Here is a 20,830-nt window from a genome sequence, read left to right as displayed (position 1 = left end):
AATTAAGAGCACTTTGACAAATTCTGAATGAATGATGGATCCATTACCACTGCCTTAAAAGTTACTACAAATCTCTGTATAAGGCTAGGATTCCACTGAGTTTTTTCCCACCAGCAAAAACTGCTAGGAAAACTGCCACGGATTTTCCTTGCGTTTTGGCAGTTTTTCTGGCGTTTTTCCTGGTGTGTGGAAAGAGACAGTTTTGTCCCCTGTAACAGTTTTCTCACTGTCTTCTGGGTACCACTCTGGGGGTCGGATGCTGAGCACCCGGTCCACAGAGTGTAAGGAGATGAGGAGTGATGTACAGCATCACTACTCCCCTCTCCCTGCGGTATAGTGTACCCATGTATACTATACAGGACCCGGGAATCCTGTCACCAGACTGACAGGACTCCCTGCTCCTATAGCCCTTTTGGGCGGTATACAGTATATACATATATCTATACATCGCTGTATATAGTGTATACAGAACACGAGGTCCACTTACCTTCCTTGCTCCCTGTCAGGTCTGTGTAGCTCCGCATCCCCCCCCCCCTAGTGATCACATCATTAGGGGCTGATCTATAGACGGGCCAGGCTAAGGCTCTGTTCACATTGTTCGTTTTGTATAATGTGAACAGACCCTTCTGACAGCCTGACATTACCAGGGTGGGTGAGGACCATTGTTACATGCCCTCCCCAGCCTAAATAACGCCAACCTGTTACCGCCTAGGCCCAGGTACCGGCTCTTCCCAGCACCCCTGTAGCGGTGGGTACCGGGGTAATAATTGGGGTTTAGCGCAAGCTGTTCTTGGGGCCAACGCTTAGCCCTGGCTTAGTAATGGATTCCGTCAATAAGACAACTTCCACTACTAAACCTGAAAATTCAATAATAATTTTTCAAATGTGTTTTTTTTTATTTTAAACAACACTCCCCCAACAGCCCTCATTAACCATGTTATTAAAAGTATACATAGCCTTAGCCTGGCTCCCATCTGAAGCTCCGCCCCCAAATTGCATCACTAGGGGGCGGAGCTACATAGAGCCAGCCGGGACTGGAGGGAGGAAAGGAATTTCTTCATCTTCTGTATACACTATATACTAGGGATCGACCGATATCGTTTTTTTAGGGCTGATACCGATAATCGGTGCAGGTTAGGGCCGATAGCCGATAACTTATACCGATATTCCGGTATAAGTTATCAGCTATTTAACCCCCTGCGACACCACTGCAGATCATTGATTTAAAGCGGGCGCTTTAAATCAATGATCTGCAGTGGCTTTTGCGGGGCCATAGGCCGCCGCCGCCACCCGTTTCTCTCCCCCTACCTGTCAGGGTGGTCCGGGCCATCCATCCATCGTTCCTGTAGTGCCCGGGGGCGTTCCGGGTGGAGGGTGAATCGGTCCGGGCTGTCCTTCTCCGGCGGTCATCTTCTCCACTCCGGGCAGGCTCCGGCCTAGTACGCTGCATAGACGCCGCTGCGCAGTGACGCCCGTGCGCAGCGACGCACCTGACGTCACGGCGTAGTGACGTCTATGCAGTGTACTAGGCCGGAGCCTGCCCGGAGTGGAGAAGATGACCGCCGGAGAAGAAGGACAGCCCGGACCGGTTCACCCGGAACGCCCCCGGACACTACAGGAAGGAAGGATGGATGGCCCGGACCACCCCCATTACGGGTAAGTTTAATTTTTTTATTGACTCGGAGGGTGGAGGAGGGGCCCGACCGGTATAGCGGTATGGGCAAAAATCCATACTGGCAAATAACAAGAAAGAGAAAAACGGAGTCACTTATAAAATGTATATCATTTTATTAATTCCGTGGAATGTAAGTACATAAAAATTGTATATATATTAGTTAAAAAATATTTTATTTTTCAAGGAGGAATGAGGCTAAAAGGTGGTGTCACCGGCTCTGCAATGAAGGCTGGGTATAGTGTATATATTACTGGATCCACCACAATGAAATAGGAAAGATGCAATAATCTTGTACACAAATTTGCAAAAACAGGATGTTTAGCAGCATGTAGGAAACATGTATATGAATCTCACAGTGAGAGCGAAAAAATTATTATATATATATAACATGCAAAATAAAGTGCAGTGTGCATGTAAACAAGCATAACATTGTGGGGATACAAATCAGTATAGCGATATACCAGAGTACAGCAGCAATCAGCAGAGACCGGGACAGCACCACTCCAACGTACGTTTCGGTACGCAACCTTCGTCTGGGAGAAAAATCCATACTGGTATACCGCCCAGCATCACAGTGGGGGGTGCGGTGCGGCGGGTCGGGGGAGTGGCGGTCGCGTGCGGTGGGGGCGGTGCGGGGCATTATCGGCAAGATAATTGCCGATACCGATAATGCCCAAAATCGTGATTATCGGCCGATAATATCGGCCATACCGATAATCGGTCGATCCCTACTATATACAGCTATCTATAGATAGCTGTATATACTGTATACCACCGAAAGGGTTAACCTACACTGTCCAGCAGTGTAAGTTAACTTTCCTTGCCGGGCTTGCGCATAGTGCACAGTTCAGCAAGGGGTTAAGTGAGCCAACAATGTGTATACTGTATATACATTGCAGGCTCACTGTAAGTTCTTGCTGGCCAGTAGATATAGGACATATATATTGCTCAGCATCAGCTGAGTCCCGACATTCACATCAGGAGGATCACAGTGGGTGTCACTTGCTGTGATCTTTCCTTTACTGCAGGTACTACTGCTCCCAACATGGAGCACACTCTGCTCACTGCTGGGAGCTGGAGTAGCTGCATTAATAGACAGATCGCAGCGAGTGTCACTCCTGACACCCGCTGTGATCCTTCTGTATAATGTATAGATGTGGGCGGCCACTCTTCTATGGTCCCTTGCACTGACGTATATATACACCTATTCATATTTCCCACAGAGAGCTGTGATTGGCTGGAACCATCTGGCCCATCACAGCTTTCTGCAGGAAATAAGTATAGGTGTATATACGGTAGTGCAGGGGACCATAGAAGAGCGGCGGCGACATTTATACATTATACAGAAGGATCGCAACAGACCCTGGGTGATCTGTCAATCAATAAAGGTACTACTACTCTCATCATGGAACAGTGTGTTCCATGCTGGGAGTAGTAGTACTACCTAAAACATGTAAAAAAATAAAAATAAATAAATAAAAGAGTTAAACACACACACTACATTTTTATTATTGTTGGCTATATTTTTAGTGCCCTGTCCGCCCACATAAATTGATCCCCGTTTAAAAATTAATAAAAATGTCATTATAAAAAAGAAAAATTTCGTTAAATACAATTTTTCCATCACTACTGTATCTTTTTATTTTTTTTTAATGAAATTTCGAAGGGTATCTCCATCACTTTTTTGGTTCGCTAAAGTCCAAAAAAGAATAAAAACCGCCGGCAAAAATGCCAAAGTTAAAACCAACATGGCGATTTTGCTCTCCCATAGACTTCTATGGGAGGAAAACGCCACGATATCTGTGCAGCTAGGTTTTGTTGGGCGTTTTGAAAAACCAGCCTCTGAGCCGTAAACTGCAGAAAAACGCCAAAAGGATTTTAAAACGCCAAACTGAAAAATGCCAAGTGGATCTGGCATTTTGCAGTTTACTATTGACTTGCAGCTAACATCTGTGCGGGAAAATTTGCGTTTTTTACGGCGTTTTTGCAAAAAAAATCCTCAGTGGAATTCCAGCCTAACGACGCAAGTTGCAAATTTCAAACAGAAAAATCCTGCAACAAACGAACCCACTTTTTAAACCCCAAAAAACACTCAAAACCTTGGATAAATTCCTGCCATAGCCCCTGAGCATTGATTTGTATTAGGTTTTGATAAATCTCCCCCATAGAGTCTCCATTATACAGCCAGCTGGGGTATCAGACTGATGACCGCATCATCATTACCCCTCCCTGCTCATTAACTTCTCCACATGCCATTTCATGCCAACAACACTCTCCTGTTAACAACATTGGCCCTCATTTACAATTGCAAACCCGACATGTTTTGTTGGGTTGTGCGCCAGATTCTGACAGAAATTCTGTCTGCGTCAGAATTTGCTACAGATTTTGCGCCAGAATTAAGAAAAACCCAACTAACTCTCCATTTTACTGAGAAAACCCAGGGGCGTGGCTGTGGGGAAAGGGGCATGTTCTTGATATTTTCACAAAAACCCACATTTTTACTAAGGTTTCCACAGAAAATGTGTTGGATTTGAGCTGAGGAAAACCCCACAGATCTGAGCATGTGTAAAAAAAAAAACAAAATGTAGGGAAACCTTAGAATAAATTGTAGGGAATTAAAACCCACAAAGAAAACTACACAACACTCTTAGTAAATCAGGGCCAATATGTAATTTCCTCATTTTCTTTTCCATGTGCCATCTGTAAAAGATATGACAGTTGATGTTGTATCAGGTTGAGCAAGATGACTGTAACTATAAAGTAAAGAAATAGAATGAAAAATATATGGGCCATAAATAAACATTAGAAAAATAATTTTTTTTCTTGTATATTCTTACCCCCACTGGTCCTAAGAATAAAATCACTACAGCACTGGTTAGGCCATCAGTGTCTGGTCAGTGGGGTGCCGATACCTGACACCCCTGGCGATCAGCTGGTCGTCAATGCCACCTAAATTCACAGCAGGGTTTTTAGCAGTGAAATCCACAAAGTCATGGCATTTAACATTATACTATCACTTTATGAGATGAGAAAATGTATTTTTGGCTGATCAGATGCATTTGCGGCACAGTGAGGTGGAAGCACGTTAAAGCTACACATCCCAGGAGACCAGATGACACAAAAAATTTTATGGTGTTTGGCTAACAGCAGGAGTAGGAGAAACTCCCCATAGCAAACCTATGCTGCTCTTGACAGTTTCTGAGCTAGACAGAAGTGTCAGCAGAGAGCACTGTAGTGAGACAGAAAAAAATCCAAAAAGAACTTCCTCTGTAGTTTACAGCAGCTGATACGTACTGGAAGGATTAAGATTTTAAAATAGAAGTAATTTACAAATCTGTTTAAAGGGGTACTTCGATGCTTACACATCTTATCCCCTATCCAAAGGATAGGGGATAAGATGCCTGATCGCGGGAGTCCCGCAGCTGGGAACCCCCGGGATCATACACGCGGCACCCCGTTTGTAATCAGTCCCCGGAGCGTGTTCGCTCCGGGTCTGATTACCGGCGACCGCAGGGCCGACGGCGTGTGACGTCACGCCTCCGCCCCCGTGTGACGTCACGCTCCGCCCTTCAATGCAAGCCTATGGGAGGGGGCGTTGATAGCTATCACGCCCCCTCCCGTAAGCTTGCATTGAGGGGCGGAGCGTGACAGAAGCTTCCCGGCAGCTCAGTCGGGCTGATCGGGACTATTGTGATAAAATTGCGATGTCCCGATCAGCTAGGACACCAGCAGAGGTCCCATTACCATGCTCCATCGTGTCCAATCGACATTTGATTGCTCCAAGCCTGAGCTACAGGCTTGAGCAATCAACCCCCTATAATGTAATAGATCAGTGTGTGCAGTGTTATAGCCCCCTACTGCAAAAAAAAAAAAAAAAGGGAAAAAATAAGTTAATGAAGATCATTTAACCCCTTCCCTAATAAAAGTTTGAATCACCCCCCTTTTCCCATAAAAAAAAGTGTAAATAAAAATAAACATATATGGTATTGTCCGAACTATAAAAATATATAGTTAATTAAACCGCACGGTCAATGGCGTACGCGCAAAAAAAAAATTCCAAATCCAAAATGGCGTATTTGTGGTCACTTTTTATATAATGAAAATATGAATAAAAAGTGATCAATAAGTCCGACCAATACAAAAATGGTAGAGATAAAAACTTCAGATCACGGTGCAAAACATGAGCCCTCATACTGGCCCCATACGCGAAAAAATAAAAAAGTTATAGTGGTCAGGAGATGACTATTTTTAAACGTATACATTTTCCTGCATGTAGTTATGATTTTTTCCAGAAGTGCGACAAAATCAAACCTATATAAGTAGGATATCATTATAACCGTATGGACCTACAGAATAAAGAGAAGGTGTCATTTTTACCGAAACACGTACTGCGTGGAAACGGAAGCCCCCAAAAGTTACAAAATGAAATTTTTTCTTCAATTTTGTCGCACAATAAAAAAAATTTCCCGTTTCGACGTGGATTTTTTGGTAAAATGACTAATGTCACAGCAAAGTAGAATTGGTGGTGCAAAAAATAAGATATAATATGGAATTTGAAGTGCAGGACTTAAAGCGTTATGATTTTTAGAAGGTGATGAGGAAAAAGTAAAAATGCAAAAACGGAAAAACGCTGAGTCCTTAAGGGGTTAAGAAAACTAAACTAAACTTTCTCGTACAGTTTTGGATACTAGGATTATAGATCTGGAGCTATAATATGCAGCCTTTACAGAGGGCAGTGTATCCAGCTAATACATCCAGTTTATGCATTTTGCTTAGAGAAATGTATACATTTTTTAGAAGTTATTTATTTTTAATGGTGTCTGAACCCACAAGCATATCAACAATGTCCAGGCAATATATAGGTGTGAACTGGTTATGCCTCCAATTCTCGTCTTTGTCTTACATATTTATCAATGCAGTGTATCATTTGTCTTATTTATACAGTTGTATTTTCATGGTAAATACACTACAGAAGAGACTCTCAGTTACAATTATGTAACTAAACAACTAAAATGATACAGTGCTTTCTTATCTAAGTAAGGGTGGGTTCACACAATGTTTTGATGATATGTTTCCCGGATCCGGCTGGGGGGAGTGAAAACCGGGCTCTCCCGTATCCCGGCCCAGATCTCGTTCATTTGAATGAGACGACCGGCGTCATATAGGGACTCCGGTTGACTCATTTTTGCCCCGTATCCGGCTTTCTGACCAGAGCTAAAACCGTGGTATACCATGGTTTTCGGTCAGGTCAGAAAAAAGGATACGGGGTAAAAATGAGCCGGCCGGAGTCACTGACTGGCTCATTGAAATGGGATACGGCTGGCTGGGATACGGGAGCGCCCGGTTTTTACTCCCCAAAGCCAGATCCGGTGACCGTATCATCAAAACGTAGTGTAAACCCACTTTAATAATAGAAGGTGCAGAACCAAATACTAAGATGTTTGAAAAAGTGTGGAATTTAGAAATCTTTATAGAAGTTAAATGGGTACTCCCGTGGAAAACTTTTTTTTTTTTTTTTTAAATCAACTGATGCCAGAAAGTTAAACAGATTTGTAAATTAATTATATTAAAAAAAATCTTAATCCTTCCAGTACTTATTAGTGGCTGTATACTACAGAGGAAATTCTTTCCTTTTCTGTCACGACCACAGTGCTCTCTGCTGACACCTCTGTCCATGTCAGGAACTGTCCAGAGCAGGAGAAAATAACTATAACAGACATATGCTGCTCTGGACAGTTCCTAAAATGGACAGAAGTGTCAGCAGAGAGCACTGTGGTCGTGACAGAAAAGAAATCCAAAAAGAAAATAATTTCCTCTGTAGTATACAGCTGCTAATAATACTGGAAGGATTAAGAATTTAATAGAAGTAATTTACAAATCTGTTAAACTTTCTGGCACCAGTTGATTTAAAAAAATAAGTAAATAAATAAAAACATTTAATGATTTCCACCGGAGTGCCCCTTTAAAAATATCATTTATGGAAACATTCCATTGCACTGCCTGTACAGTGGTTCTCTCACGTAAGAACCAAATTGATACTTAGAAAGATCTGTCCAATTTTTATCTCCGTAATATATGTACCAGATACTAATATTTATATACTTCTAAATAAGTTACAGACTTTCTTCTGTTTAACTGACAATTTAGTTATTTCATTATCCTTGTGATTTCTTTTTTTCATTACATGTGGTTTGTATTATCCTGGTATACTACTCTCAAGCCCTTTTCCTGTTTTGGGAGGTACAACAACAAACTGGGGAGGTCGCAATGTTACGTACAATACTGGAAAATAAAACTTTAATGGGTGTATTTAGTAAGACTTTTTGCAGTTAAAGGGGTATCCCAGCCCCAGAATCTTTAAGGGAACCTGTCATCACTTTTTTGCTTCCTAAACCACAAGTCATCATGGCATCGTAAGTTTTCTAATTTTTAAATGATGCAATTACAACTGCTACCCACTAGATGGCATATGTGGATATTAACTCTTAGAGCAGCCGTCAAAGAAGTATATTAGGCAGGTGTGCACCCAGACATTCAGAAATGTAAATTGTGGATGGAGGGGGCATGCCTGGCTTTTACTTCCAGTTGCTTCTGTCCACCATAACAGCCAGTGCTGGTAGCCATGGTCCTTCCTCCTTCTGATATCTAATAAGATAATACAATGTGGAGGTTTAGTAGGAGCGCTCAACGTGGGATTGAAAATTTTACCAGGTTCTCTTCTTAGACTACAAAATATACAATTGTACTCAACATTATTGGCACCCTTGATTTATTAGTATTAAAAAAGCAAATATCTTCCGAAATACGTGGATATGTAACAACTGTGGATTCTTATACTGTAATAGCATAGTTACATAGTTAGTACGGTCAAAAAAAGACATATGTCCATCAAGTTCAACCAGGGAATTAAGGGGTAGGGGTGTGGCGCGATATTGGGGAAGGGATGAGATTTTATATTTCTTCATAAGCATTAATCTTATTTTGTTCCATGAATGTATCTAATCCTGTTTTAAAGCTGTTAATTGTTCCTGCTGTGACCAGTTCCTGAGGTAGACCGTTCCATAAATTCACAGTCCTCACAGTAAAGAAGGCGTGTCGCCCCTTGAGACTAAACTTTTTCTTCTCCAGACGGAGGGAGTGCCCCCTCGTCCTTTGGGGGGGGTTTAACCTGGAACAGTTTTTCTCCATATTTTTTGTATGGGCCATTAATATACTTATATACGTTTATCATATCCCCCCTTAAACGTCTCTTCTCAAGACTAAACAATTGTAACTCCTTTAATCGCTCCTCATAGCTAAGATGTTCCATGCCCCATATTAGTTTAGTCGCGCGTCTCTGCACCCTTTCCAACTCCGCAGTGTCCCTTTTATGGACAGGTGCCCAAAACTGAACAGCATATTCCAGGTAAGGCCGTACCAATGCTTTATAAAGGGGGAGTATTATGTCCCTGTCCCTTGAGTCCATGCCTCTTTTGATACATGACAATATCCTGCCGGCATAGCATATCATAGCATATCATCATACTTGGTTGCATAACTTTTGATAACAATGATTGCTTCCAAAAGTTTTTCATACCCATTTGTAAGTTCATTGCACCTCTCGGCTGCAATGTTTGCAGGTTCCTTTGCTACAGGGTTTCCTAACCAGGGTGGCTCCAGCAGCCAAAGGCTGTCCAGGCATGCTGGGAGTTGTAGCAGACGTGGCATTATGCCTGCCACGTCTGCTAGTTTTGGAGGCACCCTGGTTGGGAAACACTGCTTTACCCAATAGCAGATATTAGCTCTCTCCAATTATTTTCACCTGGATTAAAGGGGTACTCCAATGGAATTTTTTTTTTCAAATTAACAAGTGCCAGAAAGCTATTCTGATTTGTAAAGGACTTGTATTTAAAAATCTTTAGCCATCCAGTACTAATCAGCTGCTCTATACTACAGAGAAAGTTGTGTGGTTCTTTCCAGTTTGACCAGAGTGCTCTCTGCTGACACCTCTGTCAGGAACTGTCCAGAACAGGAGGAGGTTGCTATGGGGATTTGCAGCTACTCTGGACAGCTCCTGATATGGACAGAGATGTCAGCAGAGAGCACTGTAGACCTGGGCTCCATTCTCTACAAGAACATGTAACTCTGGACATGAACAGGTCCTTCAGCCACATTCTCTTCAATACCGCACTGCAGGTCTCCAACCCCACACATACTGCAAACCTTTAACCTTTTAAGGACGCTGGGCATATGCACACGCCTTGCATCCCGAGTCCTTAAGGACGTGGGGCGTATGCATACGCCCGTGGGAATTCCGTTCCCCACCACTAGCCGGTTGGGGACCGGACCGGAATGCCTGCTGAAATCATTCAGCAGGCATCCCGGCACATCGCCGAGGGGGGTCCTGAGACCCCCCCATGTCGGCGATCGCAGAAAATTTTCTGCTATTCCAGAACTGATTCTGACCAATGGCAGGGCAGGACAGTGGGTTGCCATGGCAACCCCCCGTTCTGCCCACTCCTGGATGTCGAGGGGATCGTGGGAAGAAGATGGAGGCCGGTACCTGGAGGAGAAGATGCCTGGGGACCCCGGATCGTCGCTGGATCCTGGCTCAGGTAGGGAAACCACGTTGGGGGGAAATGAAAGTGAAAGTAAAGTGATCTTTACTTCTTTACTGTGGCAACCACTAGAAAGGCCAAACTGGGAGTTGTAGTTTTGCAACATCTGGAGGGTCACAGTTTGGAGACCACTGTTACAGAGGTGCCCAAACGGTAGCCCTCCAGATGTTGCCAAACTACAACTCTCAGCATGCCTAGACTGCCCAGGCATGCTGGGAGTTGTAGTTCTGTAACATCTGTCCCTTCAGATTTTGCAATTTTCATGACTTTTTTGAAAATTGCTGCTCTACTTTGAAGCTCTCTAATTTTTTCAAAAAGCAAAAATATGTCCATTTTATGATGCCAACATAAAGTGGACATATTGTATTTGAGAATAAAAATAAAATTTATTTGGAATATCCACTTTCCTTACAAGCAGAGAGCTTCAAAGTTAGAAAAATGCAAAAATGTTCAAAATTTTCATGAAATTTGGGGATTTTTCACCAAAAAAGGATGCAAGTAACGCCGTAAATTGAGCACCAAAATAAAGTAGAATATGTCACGAAAAAACATTCTCAGAATCAGAATGTTCGGTAAAAGCATTTTTGCGTTATTAATTCGTAAGGCGACGGTGGTCAGAATTGTAAAAAAGGGCTCAGTCCTTAAAGGGGTAGTCCAGTGGTGAAAAACTTATCCCCTATCCTAAGGGTAGGGGATAAGTTTGAGATCGCGGGGGGTCCGACCGCTGGGGCCCCCTGCGATCTCTCTGTACGGGGCCCCGGCCCTCCGCCGAGATAGCGGGTGTCGACTCCCGCACGAGGCGGCGGCCGACACGCCCCCTCAATACATCTCAATGGCAGAGCCGGAGATTGCCGAAGGCAGCGCTTCGGCTCTGCCATAGAGTTGTATTGAGGGGGCGTGTCGGCCGCCGCCTCGTGCGGAGGTCGACACGCCCCCTTCCCGCGGGCTGTCGGGGCTCCGTACAGGAGATCACAGGGGGCCCCAGCGGTCGGACCCCCTGCGATCTGCAACTTATCCCCTATCCTTAGGATAGGGGATAAGTTGCTCACCACTGAATCACCACTGGACTACTCCTTTAAGGTGAAAAAGGGCTGCGTCCTTAAGGGGTTAAATAATTAGGCATACATATTTCAACTGAAGTGTAGGAAAGATTTGTGTGTGTGGGGGCAGATTGATCAATGAAGTTGTTTTCTAGTCTTATTCTACCCCTTCTTTGTGGTGATTTTGTCACACTTGAGACCAGTTTATTAAAAAGTCTCATGATATTTAATAAATAATGTATAACTACACAAAACCAGCAAAAATCACCTCACAATGCCTTTTCTGAAGTGGGAGAGGTGTACATTCTTGTTGAGGGTCAGTTCTTGGAAGTGATTGAAATTTTTTAAGCTGTTTTCATCATTCAACCTGATGTATTAGATTTGTAAATTACTTCTATTTAAAAATCTTAATCCTTCCAGTACTTATCAGCTGCTGTATTTTCCAGCAGAAGTTGTAAAGTTCTTATTTGTCTGACCACAGTGCTTTCTGCCGACACCTCTGTCCATGTCAGGAACTGTCTGGAACAGGATAGGTTTGCTATGGCGATCTGCTTGTACTCTGGACGGTTCCTGACATGGACAGAGGTGTCAGCAGAGAGCACTGTAGTCAGACTGAAAAGAACTATACAACTTCCTCTGGAGCATACAGCAGCTGATAAGTACTGAAAAATGTTTAATAGAAGTAATTTACAAATCTGTTTAACTTTCTGGCACCAGTTGATTTAAAAACAAATGTGTCTCCCAGCGGAGTACCCCTTTAAAAGGGAGAGGCAGCTTGTCTGATTTAACTTTGGAATCTTCTAGCTCAAAGGCCAATGTAGACATGGTTCAAAAGTTAGGTTCAAGAGTTAGGTATAGGCTAGGTTTCCACTTTTTTAGTGGCAAAAACAACAATTAAAACGTCCATTCTGTTGCATGGTGTTTTTTGTGTGAAAAAACGCTGCGGCCAGATGTTAGCTGCAAGTCAATAGGGAACTGCAAAATGCCAGATCCACTTGGCTTTTTTAAGTTTGGCATTTTTAAAATCCTTTTGGCGTTCAAAAATGACCTCTTGTTGAGAGAAGACTATGGGAGTGAAAAAATGCCATGTGGGTTTTAACTTTGGCGTTTTTGCAGGCTCTTTTTATTCTTTTTTGGAATTTAGCAATCCAAAAATGTGATGAAGATAACTTTTTTTTATAAAAATTTCGAAGGGTACCATTAAAAAAAAGATACAGTAGTGATGGAAAAAACTGTATTTAAGGAAATGTATCTTTTTTATAACAAATTTTTTAATACATTTTTAAACAGGGATCAATTTATGTGGGCAGGCAACACACTAAAAATGTAGCCGACAATAATGAACATTTAGAAAGGGGGCCATTTAAATGTAAAAATAATATATTTGTTATAATTAATTTTGTTAATTTTTTTTATTAATAATGTATTTTAATGTGTTGAATAAAGTGTGTAACTTTTTTTTTCGAATTTTTATTTATTTTAAGTAGTACTACTATTCCCAGCATGGAACACACTGTTCCCTGATGGGAGTAGTAGTACATGCACTTATTGACAGATCGCCCCGGGTGTCACTTCTGACACCCGTTGCGATCCTCCTGTATAATTGATAGATGCGGGCGGCCGGCCATTCTTCTATGGTCCCCTGCACTGCTGTATATATACACCTATTCATACTTCCAGCAGAGAGCTGTGATTGGCCGGATGTATACACGCCAGTGCAGGGGACCATAGAAGAGCGGCTGCCCGCATCTAGACATTATACAGGAGGATCACAGCGGGTGTCAGAAGTGACACCCGGGGCACCCTTTCCTTAAAGCGCAACTGTCATGGATTTTAACCCCCATAAACTAGCCCTAGGATGACAAAGTTGTTAGAAATCGTAGTTCAAGCTTACCTTTTCGCTGCTTTCTAGCAGCTTTTTATTAAATTCAGCAACAGTCAGATATCCCATGTATGTCAGCGCTTATTCTTCTTATATGCGGGTGGTGCATAAACAGTGCTCGTTCTCCTGTGCCCAGCAGTCATGAGATGCGGGTGGCCACAGCAAGCGCTCTCTCTCTCTGCGAAAGCTCGGTCCCTAAGGCCCTATGCGTGGCATAATGCAGTAGCGGAATGAGCTCATTCCGCTATTACATTATGCCGCCCATGGGGAGCGAGCGCTTGCTGTGAGAGCTGGCCGCCCACATCGCATCACCGCTGTGCACAGGAGAACGGACACAGTTTATTCTTTTACAGTAAAAAACTCGCCACTCACATATAAGAATAAGGGGCCTATGTGTTGCGACCTGTGTGTCAGTCACACAGCGGTCCCAGCGCTGACATACAGGGGACATCCGACTGTTGCTGACTTTCATAAAAAGCATTTTTTAGCCCGGTTAAAGCTGCTAGAAAGCAGAAAAAAGGTATGCTTAAACTGTAATTTCTAAAAACTTTGTGATTCTGGGGCTAGTTTATGGGGGTTAAAATCTGTGACAGCTGCGCTTTAACTGCAGGTACATCTGCTCCCAACATGGAGCCCCTTGGCCCCTTTCTACATTTTATTATTGTTAGCTAAATTTTTTGTCCCCTGCCCGCCCACATAAATTGATCCCTGTTTAAAAATTAAAAATTATATAATTTTTATTTAAAAAAAAGATAAATGTAGTTAAATACCATTTTTATTTTTTTTTTGGTAAAAAAAAAAACAAAAACAAAAAACACAAGTGAAACCTAGCCTCAGTTAGGTTTTTCCAATGTTATTTTAGATATAGGCCTAAAATGCCTTGAAGAACACAGTCATAGACATGCAGGGTAAGTGGCATACTTTATTTTTATTTTTTTTAAAAGGCACTTGCATGTTTTTGGGGGAAGTGTATAAACTTGCGGTCAAGGGGGAGTTACACACTGCGCAAAACAGTCAGCTTGGTTGTTTTCAGCTTACCGGCCACTGCAGACATGTTGAAGGGGACTGGGAAACCAAGTGACCCCTTTGAGGCCTATAGTCTATTCTAAGCATACTGGTTATACCGTCTGTAGGACTTCTTTACTTGGGATTCAGAGCTAATGACTTAAGATGTAAAATATTTTAGTGCTATGAAAAAAAAAAATTTCAGTGTCCTTCAAGGTTTCTATGCAGTGTACACATTGATGTGTTCCTTTCCATTCATTCATCCAACAATTGTAGATGTGGCTCCAACTTTCAGACACCAATATTCAAGTATTACATACAGTATCTCACATAGTGAATACAATCCTAACACTTGTGTAAATATTTTATTATATATTATTATGTAACAACATTAAAGAAATGCTACAATGTACAGTAGTGAGTGCACAGCCTGTATAACAGTGTTTAATGTTGAGACCCGTCAAAATAACTCAACACAGCCATTTATGTCTAAACCTTGGCAATAAAAGCGAGTACACTCCAAAGTGGAAATGTCCAATTTGGGCCCAAAGTGTCAATATTTTGTGTGGCCACCATTATTTTCCAGCACTGCCTTAAGCATCTGGGGCATGTAGTTCACCAGAGCTTTACAGGTTCTCACTGGAGTCATCTTCCACTGCTCAATGACATCATCATGGAGCTGGTGGATGTTAGAGACCTTGTGCTCCCCCACCTTCCATTTGAGGATTCCCCACAATTGCACTATAGGGTTTGAAGACATGCTTAATCAGTCCATCACCTTTACCCTCAACTCCTTTAGTAAGGCAGTAGTCATTTTGGAGGGGTTTGTGATCAGAATCACGTTGAAATACGGCCCTGTGGCCCAGTTTCCGGAGGGCCCTGTGGCCCAGTATGTCACATTACATGTTGGCATTCATGCAGGCCCAGACCACAACACTCCCACCACCATGCTTGTCTGTAGGCAACACACACTTGTATTTGTTTTCCTCACCTGGTTGCTGCCCGACATGCTTGACACCATTTGACCCAAATAAGTTTATTTTGGTCTCATTGGACCACAGGACATAGTTCCACAATCTAAGTCCTTAGTTTGCAGCAAACTGTTTGCGGGTTTTCTTGTGCATCATCTTTAGAAGAAGCTTCTTTCTGGGAAAACAGCCCAGTTTCAGGGTTATGTCATGACTATCTTCTTATAGATGAGGCCATCTTTATGTAAAGCCACATATTTTTTATTTTATTTTAAATCCTCAGAGAGTTCTTTGTCCTTAGGTGCCATGGCGAACTTTCAATGTCCAAAATGAGAGAGTGTGAGAGCGATAACACCAAATCAATCAAGTATTGCAAAGAAACAAATAAAAAGGGCACTCACCAGCGTCTTTCTTGCGTCAATGTTCTTTCATTCAGTAAATGGAAAAACCATCAGTGCTTATAGTATGGAACACACAACATGTAGCGGAGGTGTTCTCTGGGTGACTGTGCGGTTTCCTGCTCGATCAGCGATTCGAATGGCCCAGGTGAGTTTTCTGTTTATTCTTTTCTTCGCAAGGCTTGTTTGATATAGACTCTACCTGGTGATAGCAGTGAGCACCATCCCCATGCTATTCGGTGCTGTCTGTCTAAACTGGGATATCGCACCACCTGGCTTGGAATTAAGCTACAGCAGTGCAGAGTGCTTTTCTTGGTGTGGGACTTTGATAACACCAAGACACCTTCTCACCAATTACACCTGACACCTTGAAACACTAATGAGCCAATGACACCAGGAAGGGCAAAATGGCCAATATTGCCCAATTTGGAAATTTCTACTTAGACGTGTACTCACTTTTGTTGCTAAGGTTTACAGGGAACAAAATGTTAAACATTGTCATATTGTGCACTCACTACTTTACATTGTAGCAGAGTGTTATTTCTTCAGTGTTGTCACCTAAAAATAATAAAATATTTCCAGAAATGGGAGGGTTGCACTCACTTATGTGAGATATTATACATAAATGGCAGCAACAAGAACAATGCTAAAGATGTAGATTTCAAATATAATAGAAAGATGCATTGGAATAATTACACATAAGACCACTTTATTGAAACCATTTTATCTGTTTGTTTAGGGAACACAGTAACCAATACCTGGAATCATCAATCTATTCTATATGGTATGTAGATCAGCGGACTGGGCAAGAAGCCAGGCATATCACTTCTAGCAGTGTCACAACACAACTTTAAGTATCCATCCTGTTAAGATTATTGTTTTGGTTAAGAATAACAAACACGACAAAACAGCAGATTAGACTGGTCAGAGACGTTTCCACTCACCAGGTTACATTCACTTGCATACCTTGTTCAATGCAAGGTCCAAAAAAAAAAAAAAAACACAAAACAAAAAACACTGTGCCAATAAGTCGCTGAAGAAGATTTATCAGTTGGGCAGAAGTTATGGTAACATTCCAAGTATTATGTGTAACTTATGATGATGGGTGGACTTAATGAATCCTACAAATGATAAAGCCCTGTTCACATCTGGTTTTGCACCTACATTGGGCAAGGTCCTTACTTATACACTAAACAAGTCCATTGTCAGATTGAGGCCAAAAAATTGTCTTTTTGGTCTCTTTTTGGCCAAAGTATGGAACAGCATAGTAGAGTACACTATTTCATACCTCCAGGAACTAATAAAAGTAGAATTTAAACATGTTGGCCTATAGGTGACAGATGCCTAAGTATGGCAGCTTTCTGAACCAGAAGTAAAAATACATTCTTACCCTCTTCCTCCTAAGGTTCGTCCAGAGAGGGGGTGCTACAGACAGCCATCTGACAAACACATTTTGAATGTAAATGAAGTAAGCAGTAACACAACTCTGGAAGTCGCTCAGGAAGAGTGGAAACAAGATTGACTTCCCCAGGGAATTTCTGATGATTTAACAATCCCTATATGGAGAGGTACCATAAATACAATATTCATATACAGTAACTATCCACATGTGGACAGTTACATCATTAGACCCTTCACAGTGCCTTCTTCTCGGAGCAGTCCGCATATCCTACTGTATATCTTTACAGTGAGACTCGCTACTCCTTCCACCTAAGGTATATTAGTGGTCCTCTGCATGTATATATACTTCCAATGAAAGGCCAAAATGTTATGTTAACAAGGTCTCACGCTTTTCTAGTTCTGGGATTTACAGAAGGTAACATTACTGTAAATGCCAAATACAAAACAATGTTATACCCACAGATGATTATCAGGTTTGTGCTTTACATAAAGAGGTGAACACTTGGTGACAACACAAGTAAAGAAAATGGCAAGTCAGCGATAAATTGGTAGGAGTTGTGAAAGCCAGGCAAGTCATGGACACAGCACTGCTAATACCATTCAAACATGAGCAGTGAATACTGATGTGTGAATCCCTGTTCACCATACCACAAGGTTCCAGGACATACAAAAATCATCAAGCCAAGGAAACAGATACTGTATAAAACTGCATGTGAAAAACAAAAACAAGTGAATGCATAATAAATGTAGATAGAACCTGATAGTGCAGACAGGTAACAAATCCAATTCTGAAAGATAACATTTACTACAAACCCAGTTATCATATGAAACCCAAATAAAGGGAATTCTTATTGATAAAGGTTTAGGGTCTAGTGCTGATGACTTAAGTGGCAGATACAAATCCAGGCTCGGAATACAAAGTAACGATGGTGCTGTACATGGTGATGCTTTCTGAAGAGGCATTTGGCAACAGGACAGTTCTGGTAGACATCAGTTTTTAAAACCAAGACACAAAAGGCACCTTGACAAGGCGTTCTCTGGAGAGATAACATGTTAAAATCCTTATGGCAAGAGGATAAGCAGTTGTGTTCTTAAATAATAACTTTTTATGCAAGGCATAAATACTGATGAAGATCTTATTAAATTGGCTCTGGTTTCAGTTTTTCTGCTAGGAAGTCGTTGACGAAATTCTCCACAATATCTGGCGTTATTTCCTCCACGTCCATGACATACTTTGCTCGGGCAGACATGTCTAGTATGGTCAGCAGAGGTGCAGCTTCTGGGAGGTTAGTGAAATCCCTCAGGGAGTCCGTCATGTCATCCTGAAAGTGTAAACACATATATTATTTCCCTCAGTCTGGTATTTCTTACTGTTAAGACGTGTTCAAACATAGAATAGCAAAAAAAAAAAAAAAAAAAGACCTCAGTAGCAACAATACCTCAGTAGCCACTACATAGGTACCCTTTAAATTGTTCACCTTTCTGTGTATATACTCAGCATCACTGAATACTACAGGTTAATGGTAAGGACACACTGAATTTTTTTTCCAACAGGTCCCTCATACTTGCTGTTGCTATGGCGACAAATTAAGTCCCTACAGAGCTGTATTAATTCATGAAGCATCATAACAGGAAAAAAAAATCATATTTATGGGTAAAAATAAAAAACGAAGCAGAACCTTAGATTCAATCACGAAAACTAAATGTAAGCATTAACAATCCTGGATGTGCAGAAAACATACACGCCATTATACTTGTGCCTACATTCACAAAGCCTCACAAATGTGTTTAAAAAAAGTAAGAAAAATGTCCTCATAAAGCCCTATAGCAGAGAAGAGAATAAGCCTAAATGTGGCATTATCCTTATTATTATTGGAAGGGAGGTGATAACATGAACATAAATTCTTGCACCACCCCCTGTGGTCCCTGGAAGGCGGTATGGGGAAGAGATGACCGTAACAGTTCTGACTAGAAGCTAGTAAGATGGACATTTTTGTGTTATGCATAGACCATTTTCTCACACGGTTTGTTGCTAAGAAACAGGAACTGTAGATTATTGCACTGTACTTAACAAGTAAACTTAACTTTACATAGTAGCCATGTTAAAGCGTTCACATGTCATCTAGACATGTGAAAAGGTATTAGTCATGAGACCACTGCGATTGGGAGTTATAGCCAGGTGAATCAGACGGCAGCACGCTTCACTCCCCGGCCGGCTTCCCAATTTGACTGATGCCCTCTATAGACTATAATGGAGCCCATCAGCCAGATTTTGTGGCCAACAGGCAGGCGAAGCGCACTACAATACTCGTGATCACAGTAGGTCATAGACAAGATAAAGGAAATCTGTCATCAGTGCCACCCGCACTAACCTGTTGGTACAGGCTGGTATTGCGGGTGACAATGATAACAATACTTACCTGCCCCCGTTACATGCTCCTGTTCACTTGATATCCTTTTCATTCATGCAGCAGGCTTGGAGCACGGGCAGCGCTTCAGGAGCATGCTGATCTCACAACTGTTGCTTCCTCCAGCCTACTCTCAGTCAGGTCTAGTGGAAAACCAGCAGCGGTGAAGTCCGCGTTCTCCTGGAGCTCTGCACATGCACCAAGCCTGCGGCCTGAACAAGGAGGATATCGGGCAATTGGGACAACGGATAAGGGGTAGGTAAGTATTGTTATCATCAGTGTCACCCACACTACCAGCCTGTACCAACAGGTAAGTGTGGGTGACAATGATGACACAGAGTGTACAAGTCCCGCAATGCTACTGCGCTCACTCACCTTGCCGGGGATATCTATTACACTCTGATGTTGAAGAGGGAGAAGGGCGGAAGTGCGGACTGACAGGCTTCAGATGACGTCAAGCCTGCTGGGCCACGCCCCCTTCCTCCCTCGCTCACGGCAGGAGCCTGAGCAGCCACAGGGGATCTAAAAAAGGTATTTATATGGGGTTTTGGGTAAAAATATAGACAGGGATAGAGTCAGCAAGAGTCAGGGACAGATTGGGGGGAGGGATTAGGGACAGCTTAGTTGATGATAGGTACTCTTTAACTTCACGGCTCTGTGCCTGACAAAGCAGCAATACTGGCTTATTAAATTTAAGGATTTAACTAATACAAAGCACAAATTTGGCAGACAAAAGGAGAAAGAAAAATCAAAAATTACAAATAACATTTTCATGGATTACAGATTAAAAGTTTAAAAAAACAAAGTTGGAATACTAATCTTATTACAAAGATTGGTCACAACATTACAACCACCTGCCTAATAAAGTGTATTTCAAATCCTGGAAATAAACAGCACCCTTGAATCTCTGCACCAACTCAAATTCAATGTCTTATTCTAAGTCACAAAAGTGTAGTCAACTGAACGCCACAAAAACGCAGTCTAACATGTTGCGATTCATTGCAATACTAGATCCTCCCTCCACATTAATTCACACACCCCTTCGGACTTGCAGATAACTTAATCAGCGAGTATGTGTATGTGGACTGACACCCTACCTGTACTGATCACAACACAGGACCCACACTGGGACAGCAGTGCCTGGCCTTCTTTTCTCACAGTATATATATATATATATATATATATATATACATACATACACATACATACATATACACACACACACACACACACACACATTAACAAAGTGCATACTGAATTCAAAAGTGCTTTACTCAGTAATACTCAAACATAAAATTGTAAGCACTTTAAAACCCACAGCATCATGGCTATCTTGCGTAACCTTGGTTTTGCCCTTGCGAATACTTCAAAAGCATAGACTTAATGCTAGTTCTCATTTCTTTCATGCTGCTACTGCTGCTAGTGACTGCTGGGCGTGAACCCAATGTTTAACATC

At 42.0% G+C, this 20,830-nt stretch overlaps 1 protein-coding gene across 2 annotated transcripts in view; it reads right to left on the bottom strand.

Annotated features, from left to right (window-relative positions):
* Window positions 1–16,257: 16,257 nt before the first annotated feature.
* The window catches only part of NXN (nucleoredoxin), a 150,652-nt gene continuing 146,079 nt past the window's right edge, over window positions 16,258–20,830 (bottom strand). The window contains exon 8 of one of the 2 annotated variants that reach the window (XM_056556909.1): window positions 16,258–18,288. In XM_056556909.1, coding sequence (XP_056412884.1) covers window positions 18,106–18,288 — 183 coding nt within the window. In that variant the 3' untranslated portion in view covers window positions 16,258–18,105. The remainder of the gene's footprint in view (window positions 18,289–20,830) is intronic. The other variant, XR_008888719.1, reaches the window with a different exon arrangement.

Source organism: Hyla sarda, chromosome 2 (assembly GCF_029499605.1).
Source record: "Hyla sarda isolate aHylSar1 chromosome 2, aHylSar1.hap1, whole genome shotgun sequence".
NCBI classification, from domain to species: Eukaryota; Metazoa; Chordata; class Amphibia; order Anura; family Hylidae; genus Hyla; species Hyla sarda.
This window is presented reverse-complemented; position numbering and strand designations above follow the sequence as displayed.